This window comes from Staurois parvus, unplaced genomic scaffold (assembly GCF_062004578.1).
Source record: "Staurois parvus isolate SC_StPar_1 unplaced genomic scaffold, SC_StPar_1.0 ptg000153l, whole genome shotgun sequence".
Lineage (NCBI taxonomy): Eukaryota > Metazoa > Chordata > Amphibia > Anura > Ranidae > Staurois > Staurois parvus.
Genome location: NW_028317949.1, coordinates 1,022,502 through 1,040,609, shown reverse-complemented (window position 1 = coordinate 1,040,609; position 18,108 = coordinate 1,022,502). Strand labels below are relative to the sequence as shown.

The 18,108-nt window shown below is 40.7% G+C and overlaps 1 protein-coding gene across 1 annotated transcript in view; it reads left to right on the top strand.

Annotated features, from left to right (window-relative positions):
• The window catches only part of NSUN2 (NOP2/Sun RNA methyltransferase 2), a 91,699-nt gene extending 75,056 nt beyond the window's left edge, over window positions 1-16,643 (top strand). Inside the window, exons 17-20 of the mRNA XM_089674820.1 lie at window positions 2,194-2,274; window positions 2,481-2,619; window positions 13,612-13,651; window positions 15,807-16,643. Of these exons, the coding sequence (XP_089530946.1) occupies window positions 2,194-2,274; window positions 2,481-2,619; window positions 13,612-13,651; window positions 15,807-16,131 (585 nt within the window). The 3' untranslated portion in view covers window positions 16,132-16,643. The remainder of the gene's footprint in view (window positions 1-2,193; window positions 2,275-2,480; window positions 2,620-13,611; window positions 13,652-15,806) is intronic.
• The last annotated feature ends 1,465 nt before the right edge of the window (window positions 16,644-18,108 follow it).

Here is an 18,108-nt window from a genome sequence, read left to right as displayed (position 1 = left end):
GATAGTTGTTTGACCACAGTGACTTAGACATGTTTGACCAAGAGAAGAACCTCATACCAAATGTGAATTATGGTGATGGAAATGGTACGGTTTAGAGTTACTTTGCTACTTTAGAATCTGAGCAGCTTGCAGTCATCAGGTGAATTATGAATTCTGCATCATAGCAAGTGTGAATAATAAGAATTTGATGCCATGTGTTTGAATGTTGACGTTGCACCAGAAATGGATTCTTCAAAACAATATTGATCAGAAGATTAATTAAGCCTACCAAGGAATATTTAAAAAAACAAAAAGCTTCCATGAATGGAAAGTTATCTGTGAATAGAGAAGTGGCAGATGATTGATAGCTCCGTCTTATCCATCATATACACTATTTTGCCTAAATTATTGGGACACCCCTCCAAATCATTGGATTCAGTGGTTCCAATCACCTCCATTGCCACTGGTGTATAAAATCAAGCACCCAGGCATGCAGACTGCTTCTACAAACATTTGTAAAAGAATGGGGCGTTCTCAGGAGATCAGTGAATTCAAGCATGGTTCCGTAATATCTTGCCACCCGTGTAATAGGTCCATCTGTGAAATTTCCTTGCTACTAAATATTCCAGAGTGGGGCAGCTCATGCTGAAGCACACAGCGCGCAGAAGTCGCCAACTGTCTGCAGAGTCAATAGCTAAGTACCTCCAAACTGGGGGGCCTTCAGATTAGCACAACAGTGCGTAGAGAGTGCTTCATGGAATGGGTTTCCATGGCCAAGCAGTTGCATCCAAGCCTTACATCACCAAGTGCAATGCAAAGCGTTGTATGCAGTGGTGTAAAGCACGCCACCACTGGACTCTAGAGCAGTGGAGACGTGTGTTGTCTGGAATGACGAATCGCGCTTCTCTGTCTGGCAATTTGATGGATGTGTCTGGGTTTGGTGGTTGCCAGGAGAACGGTACTTGCCTGACTGCATTGTGCCAAGTGTAAAGTTTGGTGGAGGGGGGATTATGGTGTGGGGTTGTTTTTCAGGGGTTGGGCTTGGCCCCTTAGTTTCATTGAAGGGAACTCTTAAGGCGTAGCATACCAAGATATTTTGGACAATTTCATGCTCCCAACTTTGTGGGAACAGTTTGGGAATGGCCCCTTCCTGTTCCAACATGACTGCACAAAGCAAGGTCCATAAAGGCATGAATGATCAAGTTTGGGGTGTATGAACTTAACTGGCCTGCACCGAGTCCTGACTTCAACCCGATAGAACACCTTATGGATGAATTAGAGCGGACACTACGAGCCAGGCCTTCTCTTCCAACATCAGTGCCTGACCTCACAAATGCGCTTCTGGATGAATGGTCAAACATTCCCATAGACACCTAAACCTTGTGGACAGCCTTCCCAGAAGAGTTGAAACTGTTATAGCTGCAAAGGGTGGGCCAACTCAATATTGAACCTTATGGACTAAGACTAGAATGCCATTGAAGTTCATGTGCATGTAAAGGTAGGCATCCCAATACTTTTAGAAATATAGTGTATCTTATTTAATTCATAGAAGCTGTCCTACCGCCTTTGTAAATGGAGTAGCTGGCCGGAAAGGTTGAGCATAGTCAGTCTTTCTTAAGGATATTTTGTGACCAGCCCCTTAATTCTATTAATAAGCCCCCCACACTACCAAAAGATTAAAGTGGGGGGGAGGGGGGTGTAAGTGTATACATGGGGGAGGAGTGGTGGTGTTTTGCAGGATCACCAGGTTAAAATAAAGGAAAAAAGCCTGAAAAAGATATGGTGACTTCACTGGTAAGCTGTGGTCGGGTTTAGGTATGCTTTAATATGCAACATAATTTCTGAGAACAGGGACTACTGTACACATTTTTGATTTTGAGCTGTCTTTCATAGACATATTCTGAACTGAACAACTTGCATTTTAGCAAGACTATTGAGAGTACATTACAGAGCGTGGATGACATGTTTAATTGAAGGGTAAAGATAAGATGAAATAACTGCAGCTTGTTTGCATATCTAGTTAAGATTTAAATGTTAAGCGCCTATGAGCTCCCATTATGTCATTAGAAAACAAATCCAAAAGCGAGAAATCTAATTTAGCATATTTACAGCCTGTGGAAGATTTACATTTGTGCTTTAAAAGTTATTTTCTGCAAAGACTGCCTCTATGCTGCAGGATTGTAATAAACCATGTTGTTGCGTTCATTCTTACAGGTAATAAATACTGGTGTAAAAGTTCTCTGCCGGAATAATGATGGACAACAATATAGCTGTGCTTATAGATTAGCTCAAGAGGTAATTGTGTTTGTTTGGTTTTTTTTTTTTTGTTTTTTTTTTGTGCTTATAGTCACAAATGTGTTACTGGTCTGCTAGAAATAATGGTTTTGTTTAATTAAATGTTAATGTAGGGCTGTAGAGATAATCAGAGTAGGCCTCAGTGCTGTGTAATTGAGTTCATCTTTGTGTTATATGTAAAAGGATCCCCCTTTCTATATCTGCAGGGCATCTATACATTGTATCCGTTCATCAGTTTGAGAATTGTGACTGTATGTGTAGAAGACATTAAGGTACTTCTTACCCAGGAAAATCCCTTCCTAAGTAAATTTAGTAGTAAAACCCAAAAACAAACTAAAGATTTAGGTAAGTAAATTTACAATGCTTTCAAAATGTCATGTACTTTGAAGCACCTGATGCTTACGATTTACATTTGAATGAATGGGGGACTTGTAGTAATTTTATATATATATTTTTTTTTATTTAATCAAGCCTCCGATGTGATAGCATAGTGCAATTGACAGTTTCACTTTAAGAAGACATCAGGTAGTCCCCTAATATTAACCTCTGCACTTAATGGAGCACAAGTCATGCTCAGTTAGCTTTTTTTCCCCAGCCCCAAGGGCCATGAAATGACAGCGCTGAACACCGTTTTATTGTTCAGTGATTTTTTTCTTTTTTTTTTTCGGTGCTGACAGTAATGGTTTTATCTTAATTGTATAGTACAGGACACAGGCAGAGTATAGACCTTGTATCCGGTGATTGGACAGCGGCAAAGCTTTTGAGAATAGGCACCTCCCCTATAACCCCCCCTCCCCCTTCCCCCCAATGTTTCTCTAGTGTCCTCTACAATGATGGGGCACCCTCTTTCTTAAGAGTGGGGTATATCCGTTACAGTTTGCCTCTCCTTTAACCCTCAGACATCCCAGACCTGTGGGTTCAAACGGTAATTTAAAAACTCTACCCCTTCACTGCTTCGTTCACTCAAATCAACCAAAATCTGCCCAAAGACAGTCAGTTTTTTGAAGAATGCCCTGAACCGCCTCCTTGTCCCAGGGAGTAGTTGTGCCAGTACCCCCACGTGGCAGGTTCAAAGGATTTTATTCAAACCTATTAATTGTACCAAATCCTGGTGGGGTTATTCCTCCTATTCTGGACCTAAAATCCCCCAAACAAATACTTCTCAAATTCCAAAATTTTTGCATGGAATCCGCAAGGTCAGTTATTGCTTCTTTGGGAAATGGGCAATGCCTGGCATCCAGAGACATCCTAGATGCCTATCTGCAAATTCCCGTTTTTATCAAGCTTATCCGAGTTTTCTATGTTTTGCAGTGGGGACAACACCATGCCAGTTTTTCCATTTTGCACATCCTCTTTTCCCAGTGTATCAGCGTACTCACACGGACTTGCACCCCTTGCCTTTCTATGAACTCAGGGCATCCAGGTCATAAGTTATCTAAACCATGGGTTGACAAATCCCAGGTCGCCATGACAACTATGAATTGCATCCTGGCACCTGGACTTTTGCCAGCCATTCAGTGTCAGGCACTGGGGCGCCGCTTCACTGATTTTGTCCCCCTCCCCTGTGTACGCCCCGCACAGCTCTCTCAGGTAATCCACTCCGTACGCTAGTTTGGCAGAGCATGCTGACCGCACCCCCAGGAAACTGACCACTGCAGTGCATCCCCAGCTGGACCACATGGAACTACACAGAGCTCTGGCTGACTTCAGTTTCCTGAAACACAGGCTGGAGGGGGAGTGGACATCACGGACACGTAACTGCCCCATGTGACCTCCTGCTCGATCTGAAATTGAAGTGTAGGAAAGTGTGCAGGGCGGGATGACTGAAGGAAAGAGGCTCTATAATTGGGCATAGAGTGTATCAGTTTGTTTACTTTTATTACTTGCCTGTTCGCTCTCTTCCATCCCTAATTCCCACATTCTGAATTCTTACGTGTCTGAACATCCTTCCTACTGAAGTGTCTGATCCCCTCCCCCACCCCCTTTCTTTTCAGATGTCTAAACCCACTCCCCCTTTTCATCGTATGTGCTTTTCTTGTCTTTTTTTTCTTTCTTTCCCCACTTTCATCTCTCATATGCCTTTTCTTTCTCTTTCTCCTGGGCAGCTGATCTAAAAAATAAACTGGCTCTTAGATTCAAAGTAAATATGTCAAGCCTTTACCTAGTCAGCCTTTTTCCTAAAGGACTCCTCTTCCTTCCAGCTATCTGCATACATCTTGGCACAGGACAGTTCATACTGTATGCTGTGATCGGCTTCCAGAAATCGAAATCCAAGAGTTCTGGGGTGGGTGTTTGGGTAGTTTACCATTCAGGCTTCCTTTTCAACCCAAGGATTCTTGGTCATGGCCTTAGGCACTGTGTCTCGCCCTGCATATCACCATCTCTCTCAGGCAATTCTTGTCATGTAGAACAATGGCAAGTGGGTACCCATCTTTGCCATCATCCCTCTCTTTCTCTAAAGAGACTTGCTAAGTAAACTGTGAGCAGGACGGGTTGTTCTTCCCCAGTATGTGCCCCAGTTTTTTCTCACAGCATTCCCTTTGTGATGGAATTTGCTCATGGTCCAGCACCATAGAGCTCGATTGGTATTTGCCATTCAATTTGCCAGAATTGGCAGGTCCGCCACTGGCACCCTGGGCTTTTCACAGAGGAGAGTAGGTTCACCCTGAGCACATGTAACAGACGTGAAAGGGACTGGAGAAGCCGTGGAGAACGATATGCTGCCTGTAACATCATTCAGCATGATCGTTTTGGTGGTGGGTCAGGGATGGTCTGGGGAGGCATATCCGTGGAGGGAAGCACAGACCTCTACAGGCTAGAAAATGGCACCGTAACTGCCTTTATGTATCGAGATGAAATCCTTGGACCCATTGTCCGTTCCTACACTGGTACAGTGGATCCTGGGTTCCTCCTGGTGCATGACAATGCTCTGCTTCATGTGGCGAGTTTATGCAGTCAGTTCTGGGAGGATGAAGGAATTTATACCATTGAATGGCCCTCACGCTCGCCTGACCTAAATCCAATAGAACACCTCTGGGATATCATGTTTTAGTCCATCCAACGCCGCCAGGTTGTACCTCAGACTGTCCAGGAGTTCAGTGATGTCTTGATCCAGATCTGGGAAGAAATACGCCAGGACACCAGCCATCATCTCATTAGGAGCATGCCCCAACGTTGTTAGGCATGCATACAAGCACATGGGGGCCATACAAACTACTGAGTACCATTTCGAGTTGCTGCAATGAAATTTCAGCAAAATGGACTAGCCTGCTGCATCGTTTTTTTACTTTGATTTTCGGGGTGTCCTTGAACTCAGTCCTCTGTAGGTTGATAATTTTCATTCCATCAAACGATAGGGCATCCTTACGTTCCTAACACATTACCCAGTCCATATCAGTATAGATATCCAGCATGATATATTTCCCCATTGAGATCTGATGTGTTTTCAAAGTGTTCCTTTAATTTTTTTGAGCAGTATATATGTGACTCAGTGCTATGGGAAACTACAACTGATAATAGCTGCTTGCACCTAGATTACTTACCTAAAACAGGTGGTAATCAATAATGAAAATCAGATTGGTACTGCGCTTATTTTCAATTAAACACTCATTAAAGGGTCATGGTATGTATGTTATCTCTCCATAAAGTGCCAAATACTACATAAAAGATCTAAAATCCTCTATAACTATCACTATTTACTGAGCTACTCAGTACTTGTACAATTCCCACACAATAGAAAGTGCTTATTTGCTCCATAACAATCCAGTGCAAGTGTGCACCAATATAATGGGCTCTTAGTTAATATGCACTCCTATGCAAAGTATGCTGATCTCCCTACAGGGTCTGCTGATCTGTAGGGGATTGGCATACTTTATATAGGATTGCACATTAACTAAGAGCACATTATTTTGATGCATATTTGCATAGGATTGTTACTAAGTAAATAAACACTTTATATTGTGGATGAATCATGTAAGTATTGAGTAGTTCAATACGTAGTAATAGTTATAGAGGTTTATACATTTAATGTAGTGTTTGGCACTTTATGGAGAGATACAGTTGTGTTCAAAATAATAGCAGTGTGTTGAAAAAAAGTGAATAAAGCTCAAAATCCTTCTAATAGCTTTTATTTCCATACACCAATGCATTGGGAACACTACACATTCTATTCCAAATCAAAACATGAAGAAAAATATATCAAATTTGTGGTGTTCCTCTAAAAAAAAAAATTGAAGAAAAGTGAATATTAGACTGTTCAAAAAAAATAGCAGTGTTTGTATTCTTCTCAAACATTCACTATATAAACTGAAAAATGTTTGAAGATTTTGCTTTCCTTTGAATCACTTAATGAATATTTAGTTGTATAAGCACTGTTTCTGAGAACTGCTGTACATCTGTGTTGCATGGAGTCAACCAACTTCTGGCACCTGTGAACAGGTATTCCAGCCCAGGATGATTGGACTACATTCCACAGTTCTTCTCTATTTCTTGGTTTTGCCTCAGAAACTGCATTTTTGATGTCACCCCACAAGTTTTCTATTGGATTAAGATCCGGGGATTGGGCTGGCCACTACATAACGTCAATCTTGTTGGTCTGGAACCAAGATGTTGCACGTTTACTGGTGTGTTTGGGGTCGTTGTCTTGTTGGAACACCCATTTCAAGGGCATTTCCTCTTCAGCATAAGGCAGCATGACCTCTTCAAGTATTCTGATGTATTCAATCTGATCCATGATCCCTGGTATGTGATAAATAGGCCCAACCCCGTAGTATGAGAAACATCGCCATATCATGATGCTTATGCAACCATGCTTCACTGTCTTCACAGTGTACTGTGGCTTGAATTCAGTGTTTGGGGGTCGTCTGACAAACTGTCTCCGGCCACTAGACCCAAAAAGAACAATCTTACTTTCATCAGTCCACAAAATGTTGCGCCATTTCTCTTTAGGCCAGTCAATGTGCTCTTTTGGCAAATTGTAACCTCTTCAGCACATGTGTTTTTTTTCAACAGTGGGACTTTGCGGGGGCTTCTTGCAGATAGCTTGGCTTCACATAGGCGTCTTCTAATTGTAACAGTACTAACAGGGAACTTTAGACCTTCTTTGATCTTCTTGGAGCTGATTGTTGGCTGAGTCCTTGCCATTTCGGCTATTCTTCTGTCCATTCGAATGGTAGTTTTTCGCTTTCTTCCACGTCTTTCAGGTTTTGGTTGCCATTTTAAAGCATTTGCGATCATTTTAGCTGAGCAGCCTATCATTTTCTGCACTTCTTTATATGTTTTCCCCTCTCCAATCAACTTTTTAATCAAGGTACGCTGTTCTTCTGAACAATGTCTGGAACGACCCATTTTCCTCAGACTTTCAGAGAGAAATGCACTGTAACCAGCATGTACAACATTTGCTGCCTTCCTTCCTTAAATAAGGGCAATAATTGCCACCTGTTTTTCAAAGAATGAATGACCTCACTAATAGAACTCCACACTGCTATTATTTTGAACATGCCCCTTTCAATTAGTGATTGAATGACACAGAATCAGCAGCATGCATGTCATGACTGTTGGGTCTGTTGGATTTCTATTACTCTACTACACCTGCTAGTAATATATTTGCCATTTAGAAATATCATTTCTACCAAAAACAGTGATTGATCAGGTTAGTCATGTCTGACTGCTATTATTTTGAACACAACTGTACATAGTATACATACCATGTTCCTTTTAAAGAATGTTTAACTGAAAATAAGCACCTCACCAATCTGATTTTCATTGTTTGAGCAAACTGCCTGGAACATATGAACCATAGCTGGTGATAAGGCTTTATCTAAAGAGTGTGTTAGAGGCCCAGTCCCTTGTGTTTATGCCTCTGCAACACTGATGTACAGCTTTATGAGTTAATTTGCAGACATTAAAAAAACTGACCATAATAATGAGCCACAGTCAGTAATGAGAGGCTTCATTCTAGGAGTGTGTTAGTGCCCCAGCCTCCACTTGTAAACATTAAATGCACACAATTTCTGTTGGATAATTCCTTTTTTTTTTTAAGTAAGTCTTCTAACAGGTTTTAACCCTGTGGATTATTCAGTATATGGGTATGTGCACCTTCGTTTGTTTTTTGAATGTTGGGCTGCCACAGTGAGGGTTGACATATTTCACATATTAGGCTTTTTATTTTATGTACCAGGGACTGGTTCACCATCCTATTTCTCCGATCACCTTCCAGGACGGTACACCTGAGAGATGAGGCTCCTCCCTACCAGAAACACAATCAATTTACAGCTGTTATAAGTTACCAGCCTTCCCCTTGCCCCTCAGTATTGATTGTGTTTCTCCCTGAAACGGAACGTTTGTTGTTTTCTTGTGACCAGAAGACCGGGGAAGGTCGGATGGTACCCCTGTGGGGCAGCCATCGGGAGGGCTGAACTAACCTGCAGGCTTGTCCTTTCTCACAGGTCGCCCCCAGATTGGCACCAGCGCTCTGGTCAAAGGAGTATGGTCTGCCGCTGTAGTGGTCAGAAAGCTGCCCGGCTGCTGTCTTTCTTCCCCCGCATGGTTTCCACACTTAGCGGCTTGCAAGGAAAGAGTGGGTGGGGCTGGGAATATTACACGATCCAGAAGAGGGCTGAAAGACGCCATAGGACACCAGAATGGGAGAGAGACAGCAGGATAGCAAAGAACGAATGATAAATGATAAATTGTGTCGCGCTCCACCCAAAAATATATTCCTTGTGATAAATTTTAATAATATAAAGCCTCCCACACAACCGTGCAACTGTTTACAATCTTAATAAAGATTTTCAGTGGGTATAACCTATTTATCCAATCAGAAATGAAAAGTAAGATGCCATGCCAAAAACCATGATGACAATAATATAATATTAATAATGCAAGTGAAATATACCAATCATGTGTGACATCAAAAAATGTATTTTAAAATAACAGACTAAAAAATAAAAATGTATTTCTCATTTTTATTTATTTTTAAGAGTTTCAAAAAATAATAAAAACTAAACAATTGAAAAAATGAAATGAAAAATATATAAAAGTCCTCTTTGTGAACTCACTGTGTTGACCTCACTCTATAGCCCGACCATAAAGGAGGCTATATAAGCTATCAGGTCTTTAGTTAAACCAAATGTAAGATGTCCGTGCTACAATCAAATATAAATACTAGTGGGTAAACCGTGATAGTAATCTCCTTCCACTGGGGGTCTCCTGATATCCTTTCTTGGCTGTGAGGGATGGATGGATGAGGATTTCTCCCCTTGTCCTACAGGGGTCTGTCTCCTATTTTCTCCTCTCCCCTTTATTCCTCCAGTTGAAGCATAAAAGACATACATTTCCACATAGTGCCTTATCTTTGGTGATACATTTTATTAAATGCAGAGACAAATGCTCACTCACATTATAATAAAGATAAAATCGCGTTTGTTGTATCAGTGTGTGCTCGTGCACACTAACCGTACTCGCTGTTCTGCTGACTCGTATGGCGTCGTGACGTCAGAGCCCCTCCCCTACGCGTTGCGCCACCGGGTCACGTGGCTTCCTCAGGTTAGTTAATTAGTAGATACACCCTGCTGTGTACAGTACACAGCGGGGTGCGTCTACTAATTAACCTGTGGAAGCCACGTGACCCTGTGGCGCAACGCGTAGGGGAGGGGCTCTGACGTCACGACGCCATATGAATCAGCAGAACGGCGAGTACGGTTAGTGTGCACGAGCACACACTGATACAACAACCGCGATTTTATCTTTATTATAATGTGAGTGTGCATTTTGTCTCTGCATTTAATAAAATTTATCACCAAAGATCAGGCACTATGTGGAAACGTATGTCTTTCATGCTTCAACTGGAGGAATAAAGGGGAGAGGAGAAAATAGGAGACAGACCCCTGCAGGACAAGGGGAGAAATCCTCATCCATCCATCCCTCACTTACAGCCAAGAAGGGAGATCAAGAGACCCCCAGTAGAAGGAAATTACTATCACAGTTTACCCACTAGTATTTAGATTTTATTGTAGCACGGACATCTTACATTTGGTTTAACTAAGGACCTGATAGGTTATATAGCCTCCTTTATGGTCGGGCTATAGAGTGAGGTCAACACAGTGAGATCACAAAGACGACTTTTATATATTTTTAATTTCATTTTTTCAATTGTTTAGTTTTTATTTATTATTTTTATTATTTTTTGAAACTCTTATTTCTCATTATTATTTATATTTTTTTATTTTTGATTTTGTTATTTTTAATCAAATGTTTTGATGTCACACATGATTGGTATATTTCACTTGCATTATTAATATTATATTATTGCCATCATTTTTTTTGGTATGGCATCTTACTTTTCATTTCTGATTGGATAAATAGGTTATACCACTGAAAATCTTTATTAAGATTGTAAACAGTTGCACGGTTGTGTGGGAGGATTTATATTATTATTTATCACAAGGAATATACTTTTGGGTGGAGCGTGACACAATTTATTATTTGTTTACTATACACAGTTTTATGAGTGTCTACCAGTGTTGATGCACCACTTTAATAATTTATTTTTTAATAGGTAGTTTTTTGTTAATACCACCTTAGTAGCTCACGAGTATTTTACTCAACCTTTCAGGATGGCAGAGAATGGTTTGCTGGCGTATCAGAATCTCTGCCAGTAGCAGTTGAGACCGGGCCGAACCACCTCATGGGGAAAGAGGAAGGGATGGCAGCACCGGTGACTGAGGGCAAGTCTGAGTCGGGGCTCAGTGAATGTCTATCTTGGGGGGGAAGCAGGGAGGCCCAGATTGATCCTGTTTGGTCTTGGAGTTAGCTGCCTTGTTCTTTAAAGAACCTTTCCTTGTGTTACACTGGGGTAAGGTTGTCCCAAAGTGGTTTCTTCCTTCCACCTTAACAGGACACTGTTCTGCTTTATCTGTCCTGCTCCAAAACATTCCAGAGAAATTTTCTGTACACTGTTTGGAAGTGGCATGTACCGTGCGACTCTACCTCTCAACTGCAGACTCTTTTAGACATTCAGATTCACTCTTGGTCATTCCTGAAGGTCCCCATTAGGGGCATCCTGACTCTCATTTTACTAATGCCTGGTGGATTAGACAAGTTGTCATTTATTCTGAAGGATAAGGTTCCTGCCCTTCCTGTTTAGGCACAATCTACTAAATCTGTTCGTGCTTCATGGGATTCCTAGCATCACGCATCTGTCTCACATTTGCAAGGCTGCCACTTCATTTTCTGTTGACAAGTCTTACCAGGTGAATGTTAAGGCCTCTCCTGATACCAGTTTCAGGTGTAAGGCTGTATGTTACTTAGGCCTGTTTGGCATGTTTGCTGTGTTGCCCACCTAGACATCTGGATATCCCAGTTGTCTAAGACTCAGATTCTGTGTCCTGTAATGTACAACTAAGAAAATAGATTTTTTTTCTTTTTTTACTTGTAAAAATCCTTTTCTTAAAGTACAGTTCAGGAGACTGGTCTCTCCACTCTGTTCTTTTTTCACTCCTTATTGCTTGCTGCTACACTGAGGCTTGCTGAGCGTTGAAGAGGTTATGCTAAGACTTTGCCATTGTTCCATCACCTGAATGTTACTACAAAACCTAATCGTCTAAAACTAAAATCCTGTGTCCTGTAATATACTTCAGGAAAAGGATTTTACAGGTCGGTCAAAAATCCCATGTTTATAATGCCGTGTGGTTGATATCTCTCTACCAGCAAAGTTGTATTCTTATAGCAGCTCCTGTGGGACTTTTCCCACCTCACTTGCTTTTTTATCTAAAGAATTGAATGGTAAACTGTTTTCCTTTAAAATATACTGCACTTAAACCCTGCCAGTTGCCCTCCTAGGAGGAGGGACTCCTGAGCATCTTGTTTTTTTTATTAATATGTCTGTACAGGAGGTGGCTGTAGTTTAGGACAGTTAAGAGTAGCATCTGCAGTGTACAAAGAAACATGCTCTACCACAGATTATCTGGGAGACTAGGAACTGATGCTCTGGCCCAAGTGCCTTTTTGAAATGTAGCAATAATCCTCTAAAGTAATGAGGCTTGGTGATATCCATTGGAACGATTCTTTTTTGGCTACATAGCAGGATATTGTTATGTGCTAACGTTCCCGCCAAAGCCTTACTCCTAGCATTTGAGTAAAACTTTAGGTGGAAATGCGTTGGCATGTTACTACTGTATCCTACTATGTAGCCAAGAAAGAATTGTTCTAATGGATGTCAGAGAGTAGCCGACTTCATTGTATCAGGGCAACTGCAGTGTGACTTCGAGGATGGGCTTAGTCAGTTCTCCACCTGTCTTTCCTATTTTGAAACTCCCAGAGCCATGTACCTGTTGTTTGCAGTCAAAATCTCATAATTCACAAGTCCCCAAACTGCAACCCCATAGGCTGGTTGCCAAGAACTGGCCCTTGCAATGGGAAGGTGCTGCATGCTGGGCCTCCTCATTGCCTGATACCTGTGGTAGAACATTATTTAGAGTATTCAGTGAGGTATGGGGGGGCCTGTTTTTTTGTTTTTTTTTTTGTTTTTGTTTTTTTTAAGCAATGCTGACCACAGGCAAAGGAAACTTTTTTTTTTTTTTTTTTTTTTTAATACTCTTACTGACCAACAGTGAAATGTATTACTCTTTCTGTACACCAGCTTAAGGGAATGTATTACTCTTTTTCTGAGCACCAGCTCTGGGACATTTATTACTCCTACTAACCACTGACATAGTGGGAGAAACAAAAAAAAGTCTATCTGCAAAAACCCCACTGACTTTCAATGCTGGGGCATTTTTATATACACAATTACCACAGGTCAGCCCACAGTTTATCTGTTCTTTTGCATAATAGTTTGTTGACTCCTGATTTAAGTCTTTAAAGCTATCATATGGTACAATAAGTTTATTATTTGGAACTTTAAAGGTTTTTATGAACTGTAACTTGTCTTGTGTTTTCAAACTCATGAGTTTCTGAAAGGTTTAGCATATTCAGTAAATTATCACCACTGTCCATACTTGACGTTTGCGTAACACATTAAATTTGAAGGCTTAAAAATACAGCAGCAGAAGGCTGGGGGATTAAGAAGACAGACCAAATCTATGTTTCATTTTCTTGAACATGCCACATGCACTGCAATTCAAGCACTGGCATACTACCAGACTCTCTCTATCACAATGTACTCTAATTGCAGTTTAACTCCTCTATTCATGTAATATAATCTGCTCTCACAACGGTGCACATGTATTTGTTTAGAACATTTTAATCCTCACACTGTGAATAGTTTGTGTTGGCTAGGAGAGAACTGCACTATAAATACTTGAGGGTTCTACAAAATATTTTTTTTTTTATCCTCAGATATGGGAAGCATTGTTCTAAAATTTGAGCCTGATCCACAGTAAGTAATTCTCAATTATTATATTTAAGTGTGCCATTTTATTGACCGATTAAAATGTTTATAAGTGCATGTGATCTCCATGCGTAACAAGCGAATAACAGATTAATTTGTTATATGCTGATACAAGTTAAAAAAAACACTACATTAGCATTGTTTGCATCTTAACTGTCTTTGCAGCATAACCCATTTCTGCTTGCAGTATTTATATTAATATTCACCACATACTGCCCTGTGCTAAGAATATGTATATAAATATCCTCCCTTTGAAAGCCTCCAGCCAACACTTTGCACAGTTGGTGGCTCTGAATCCTGGTGGTTTCTGATCATGGGATCATTATGCCAGCCATGACATAGTAATCACAAACAGGCTGTAGGTGTCAGTCAAAAGATAAGCTTTCAGCCCACAGATACCTGCTGCCTGAATGGGATGGTGTTCTTCTGTTTAGTACTGTAATTGTTAAATACAATTGCTGTGTTTAAAAAGAGAGCTGGGATTTTGTGTGCATTAACCACTTGCTAATCGCACTATAGCCGAATGACGGCTACAGCGTGGTTGTCCAGTTCTGGAAAGGCGTCATATGCTGTCCTTCCAGAACGCGTCTTCCTGCTTGCCCCCAGCGGCACGCATCCGGCGATCTCTGTGATTGCTGAGTCCTATGGACACAGCTGATCACATGATGAGATAACAGGCCGCTGTGATTGGCCTTTTACCTCATCACGTTATCAGCTGTGTCCAATTACATAGCAGATTACGGAATAGATACAGTTCCCGGTTATCGGCAGCACTTTCCTCACACTGTCACAGCGTGAGGAAAGTACTGCTGATAACTGGCAACTGTCACAGAGCAGATCGGCACTGATGAGCTGTGCCCCCCATCAGTACCTAGCAGTGCCACCCATCAATGCCCCCAGCTTTTGTGCCCATGAGTGCCGAGCAGTGCCCGTCAGTGTCGCCCATCAGTGCAGCATCATCAGCGCCTCCTCATCAATGCCCACCAGTGCCACCTCCTCAGTGCAGCCTATCAGTGCTGCCTATCCGTGCCACCTCATTATTATTGCTATTATTATTATTCAGGATTTATATAGCGCCAACAGTTTGCTCAGCGCTTTACAATACAGCAACGATACAGTTCATTACAAGAGGGTTAGGAGGTCCTTGCTCTTTGGAACTTACAATCTAAGAATCAGTGCTGCCTATCAGTGCAGCCTCATCAACGCACATCAGTGAAGAAGAAAAATTACCTGTTTGCAAAATTTTACAATAGAAATAATGAAAAACTTTTTCTTTTTTTTTTTCAAATGTTTTGCTTTTTTTTTTGTTTATAGTGCAAAACATAAAACCACCCAGTGGTAATTAAATACCACCAAAAGAAAGCTCTATTTGTGTAAAAAAAACAAAACAAAACCAAAATTTCATATGGGTACTGAGTTGCATGACTGCGCAATTGTCATTCAAAGTGCAACAGCGCTAAAAGCTGAAAATTGACCTAGGCATTTTGGTATACGAGTTATTCAAAGTTAAAGCATGATGATGTTGCTGAATTTGGCCTGGGTATCTAGGCATCAATTTCCACTGGTCACAAAAGGGATAAAGACCACTACCATTATTTGCATGCTGATGCTGTTCAAGGTATACACTGTTATAGCTGAGCAGGTCTGACCTACAAAAAACCTCTTATGATTCATTGAGCTGAATAAGCTATATAGTCAGCGTTTATGTTGTATTGGGAGGGTAGGAAACAGGCATTAAGTATTTGAAGATGCACTACACTTTTCACTTTACAGATTATCTTAAACTGTGTTTTTTTCTTTGCATAAATGGGTGTATAATTAAATTGCTTACTATATATAAAAGTAGCACTATTGATATTTTTGAAATGCACTCCAGATTTGTGAAGCCAGGTGCATTGCTCTGTTGCAGGTTACAGAACATCAGAGCTAGTAAATACTGCTAATCCCTGGAATTCCAGTCCATAGTAACTGAGTGTTTTTGTTTTACAAAAATTGTATTTGTTTTTCAAGTTTTACTATAGAAAAGTGTTTTGAAACATAAATGCACTGTGCTTAACTTTTTTTTAGGTGCAAAAGCCTGGAACAGTTTAATACTGATTGATTGTTTGGTTAATGTGTTTTTTGTTTTTTTGTTCTTTTATAGGAAACCTGAAACACTTCAGTGTCCTATTGTTCTGGTAGGTTGGAGAGGTAAAACCTCCATCCGTTCCTTTGTTCCAAAGAATGAGAGATTGCATTACTTGAGAATGATGGGGGTGGAAATTTTTAAGGAAAAAAAAGAAACCACCAGAAATACTAATACGGAGTCAGAAGCAACCCTTGACCGGACAGAAGTTGAGGATATGGAATGCATAACAGAAGGTGAAAGCCTGCCAAAGAACAAGGACTCAGATGCAAATGATATTACAGATCATGAGGAGGGTAGTGCCACAGATGAAGAGAATTTGGCATCCCTGAAAAAGGTTTAAACAGATAAGGAGGATGGTTCATTCATTGGTGTGATGAACGAAGAGGCCCCAGCATGCCTGGAAAAATCCAACATGGATTGCTCAGACAGTGATTTATAAAGAATGTTAGCAGTTAACAGACTGCTGGGACTAATAGCCATGTTTTTGATTGTGACTTGCATTTAACGAAAATTTATACTGAAATACAGAGGCAGCAATTGCTGATTTTCTTTTGAAAATGCTTGTATTTTGAGTCACTGACCTCCATTCAGCTAGTGATTTTAAAAGTTGGAATTTCTGATCTGCATACATGTTTTAAATCAATAGCTTGTCAGTAACAAGTGTTTGCAAGTGAGGACTTCGACAGCAGCTTATGTATTTTCTCAGTGTACAGTATGTTTCTTTTATGTTTTCTGTAAGTATCAGCCTGCAGAATTGGGGATGATCACATTTATTTTTTTTTTTTTATATGTAAATTCCAGTGTGGAATATATTTCCTTTTTAAGAAATAAAGTTCCTTAATGAAAAAAAAATGGATTTACAGATTTGTTTATTCAAGATGTACGTTGCCATTCAGTTTACGTTCCATATCAGCGTGTGTTGAATGTTTTGAGGTGTTTTTTTTTTTTTTTTTTTTTTTTTTTTTTTGCACATCTTAAAATGCACAGCTAACTTGGAACCTCCAAAACGTGATATATTTTCTAAATGCAGTGACCCTGTAGAATAAAATATTGGAAGTTGTATTTCTTTGTCACACCATATTTGTGCTGCTATTTATCAAATATAAAAATTCCAAACATACATTTACATTTATTTATGTCCTTTTTTCACACAAATAGAGCTTTCTTTTGGTGGTATTTGATCGCCTGTGCGGTTTTTATTTTTTGCGTTATAAAAAAAAAAGGCTGACAATTTTGAGAAAAAAAAACTATTTTGGACTTTTTGCTATAAAACATGTCCAGTAAAAAAAATTAAAAATCAAATTTCGTCATAAATTTCGGCCAAAATGCATTCTGCGACGTCTTTGCTAAAAAAAAAACCCAATACGTGTAAATTAATTGGTTTACGTGAAAGTTATAGCGTTTACAAATGGCGGGAAAGATACTTGGATTTTTAATTTTTTTTATACTAATAATGGCGGCGATCAGCGACTTATGGCGGGACTGCGGCAGACATTCTGACACTGGGGGGGAACTGACTTGGGGTCACTGACATCCCCAGTGAAACCAATACAGTGATCAGTGCAAAAAAAAAAACACTGACACTGTACTAATGGCACTGGGGAGGAAGGGGTTAACTTTTTTATTTACAGAAAGGGCTAACTGTGTGAAGGGAGTGTTTTACTAGGGGGCGGGGGAGTGTACTGCACGGGGACACGCTGATCGGGAAAGATAAACTCTTCTCTCCGGCTCAGCATGTCAGGAGCTGACAGGGAACTGACAGAAAGCAGAGCTACTGCAGCCCTGCTCTCTGTCAGTGATTGCCGCAAATTGGCAGGACACAGCCGGTAACAATCGGCTGTGACCCAGCAACTGACATCCGCGGCCGTGATCGGCGGGACAGGTAGGACGGTGGCGCGCCTCCTACCTGTTTTGCAAACACACGTTTTAAAACGTGGTTTTGCCCAGCCGTGCCGCCCTATTTCTACAGTGGCTGGGTGGCATGTGGTTAAATTATTTATTTCTCGCACAAGCCATGGGTATATGTGGAATTACACCCCAAAATACATTCTGCTACTTCTACCGAGTATGGGGATACCACATGTGTGAGACTTTTTGGGAGCCTAGCCACATACAGAAGCCTGAAATCCATTTTAAAAGCCTGAAGGTGCGTAACTTCCTCACTACCTATCAGAGGTTTGAAGGCCCTGACAAGCCAGGATAGCACCAACCCCCCCCCCCCCCAAATGACCCCTTTCTGGAAAGTAGACACCCCAAGGAATTTAAAAAGAGGCATGGTGAGTATTTTGCAGATCTCATTTTTTCTCACAAGGTTTTG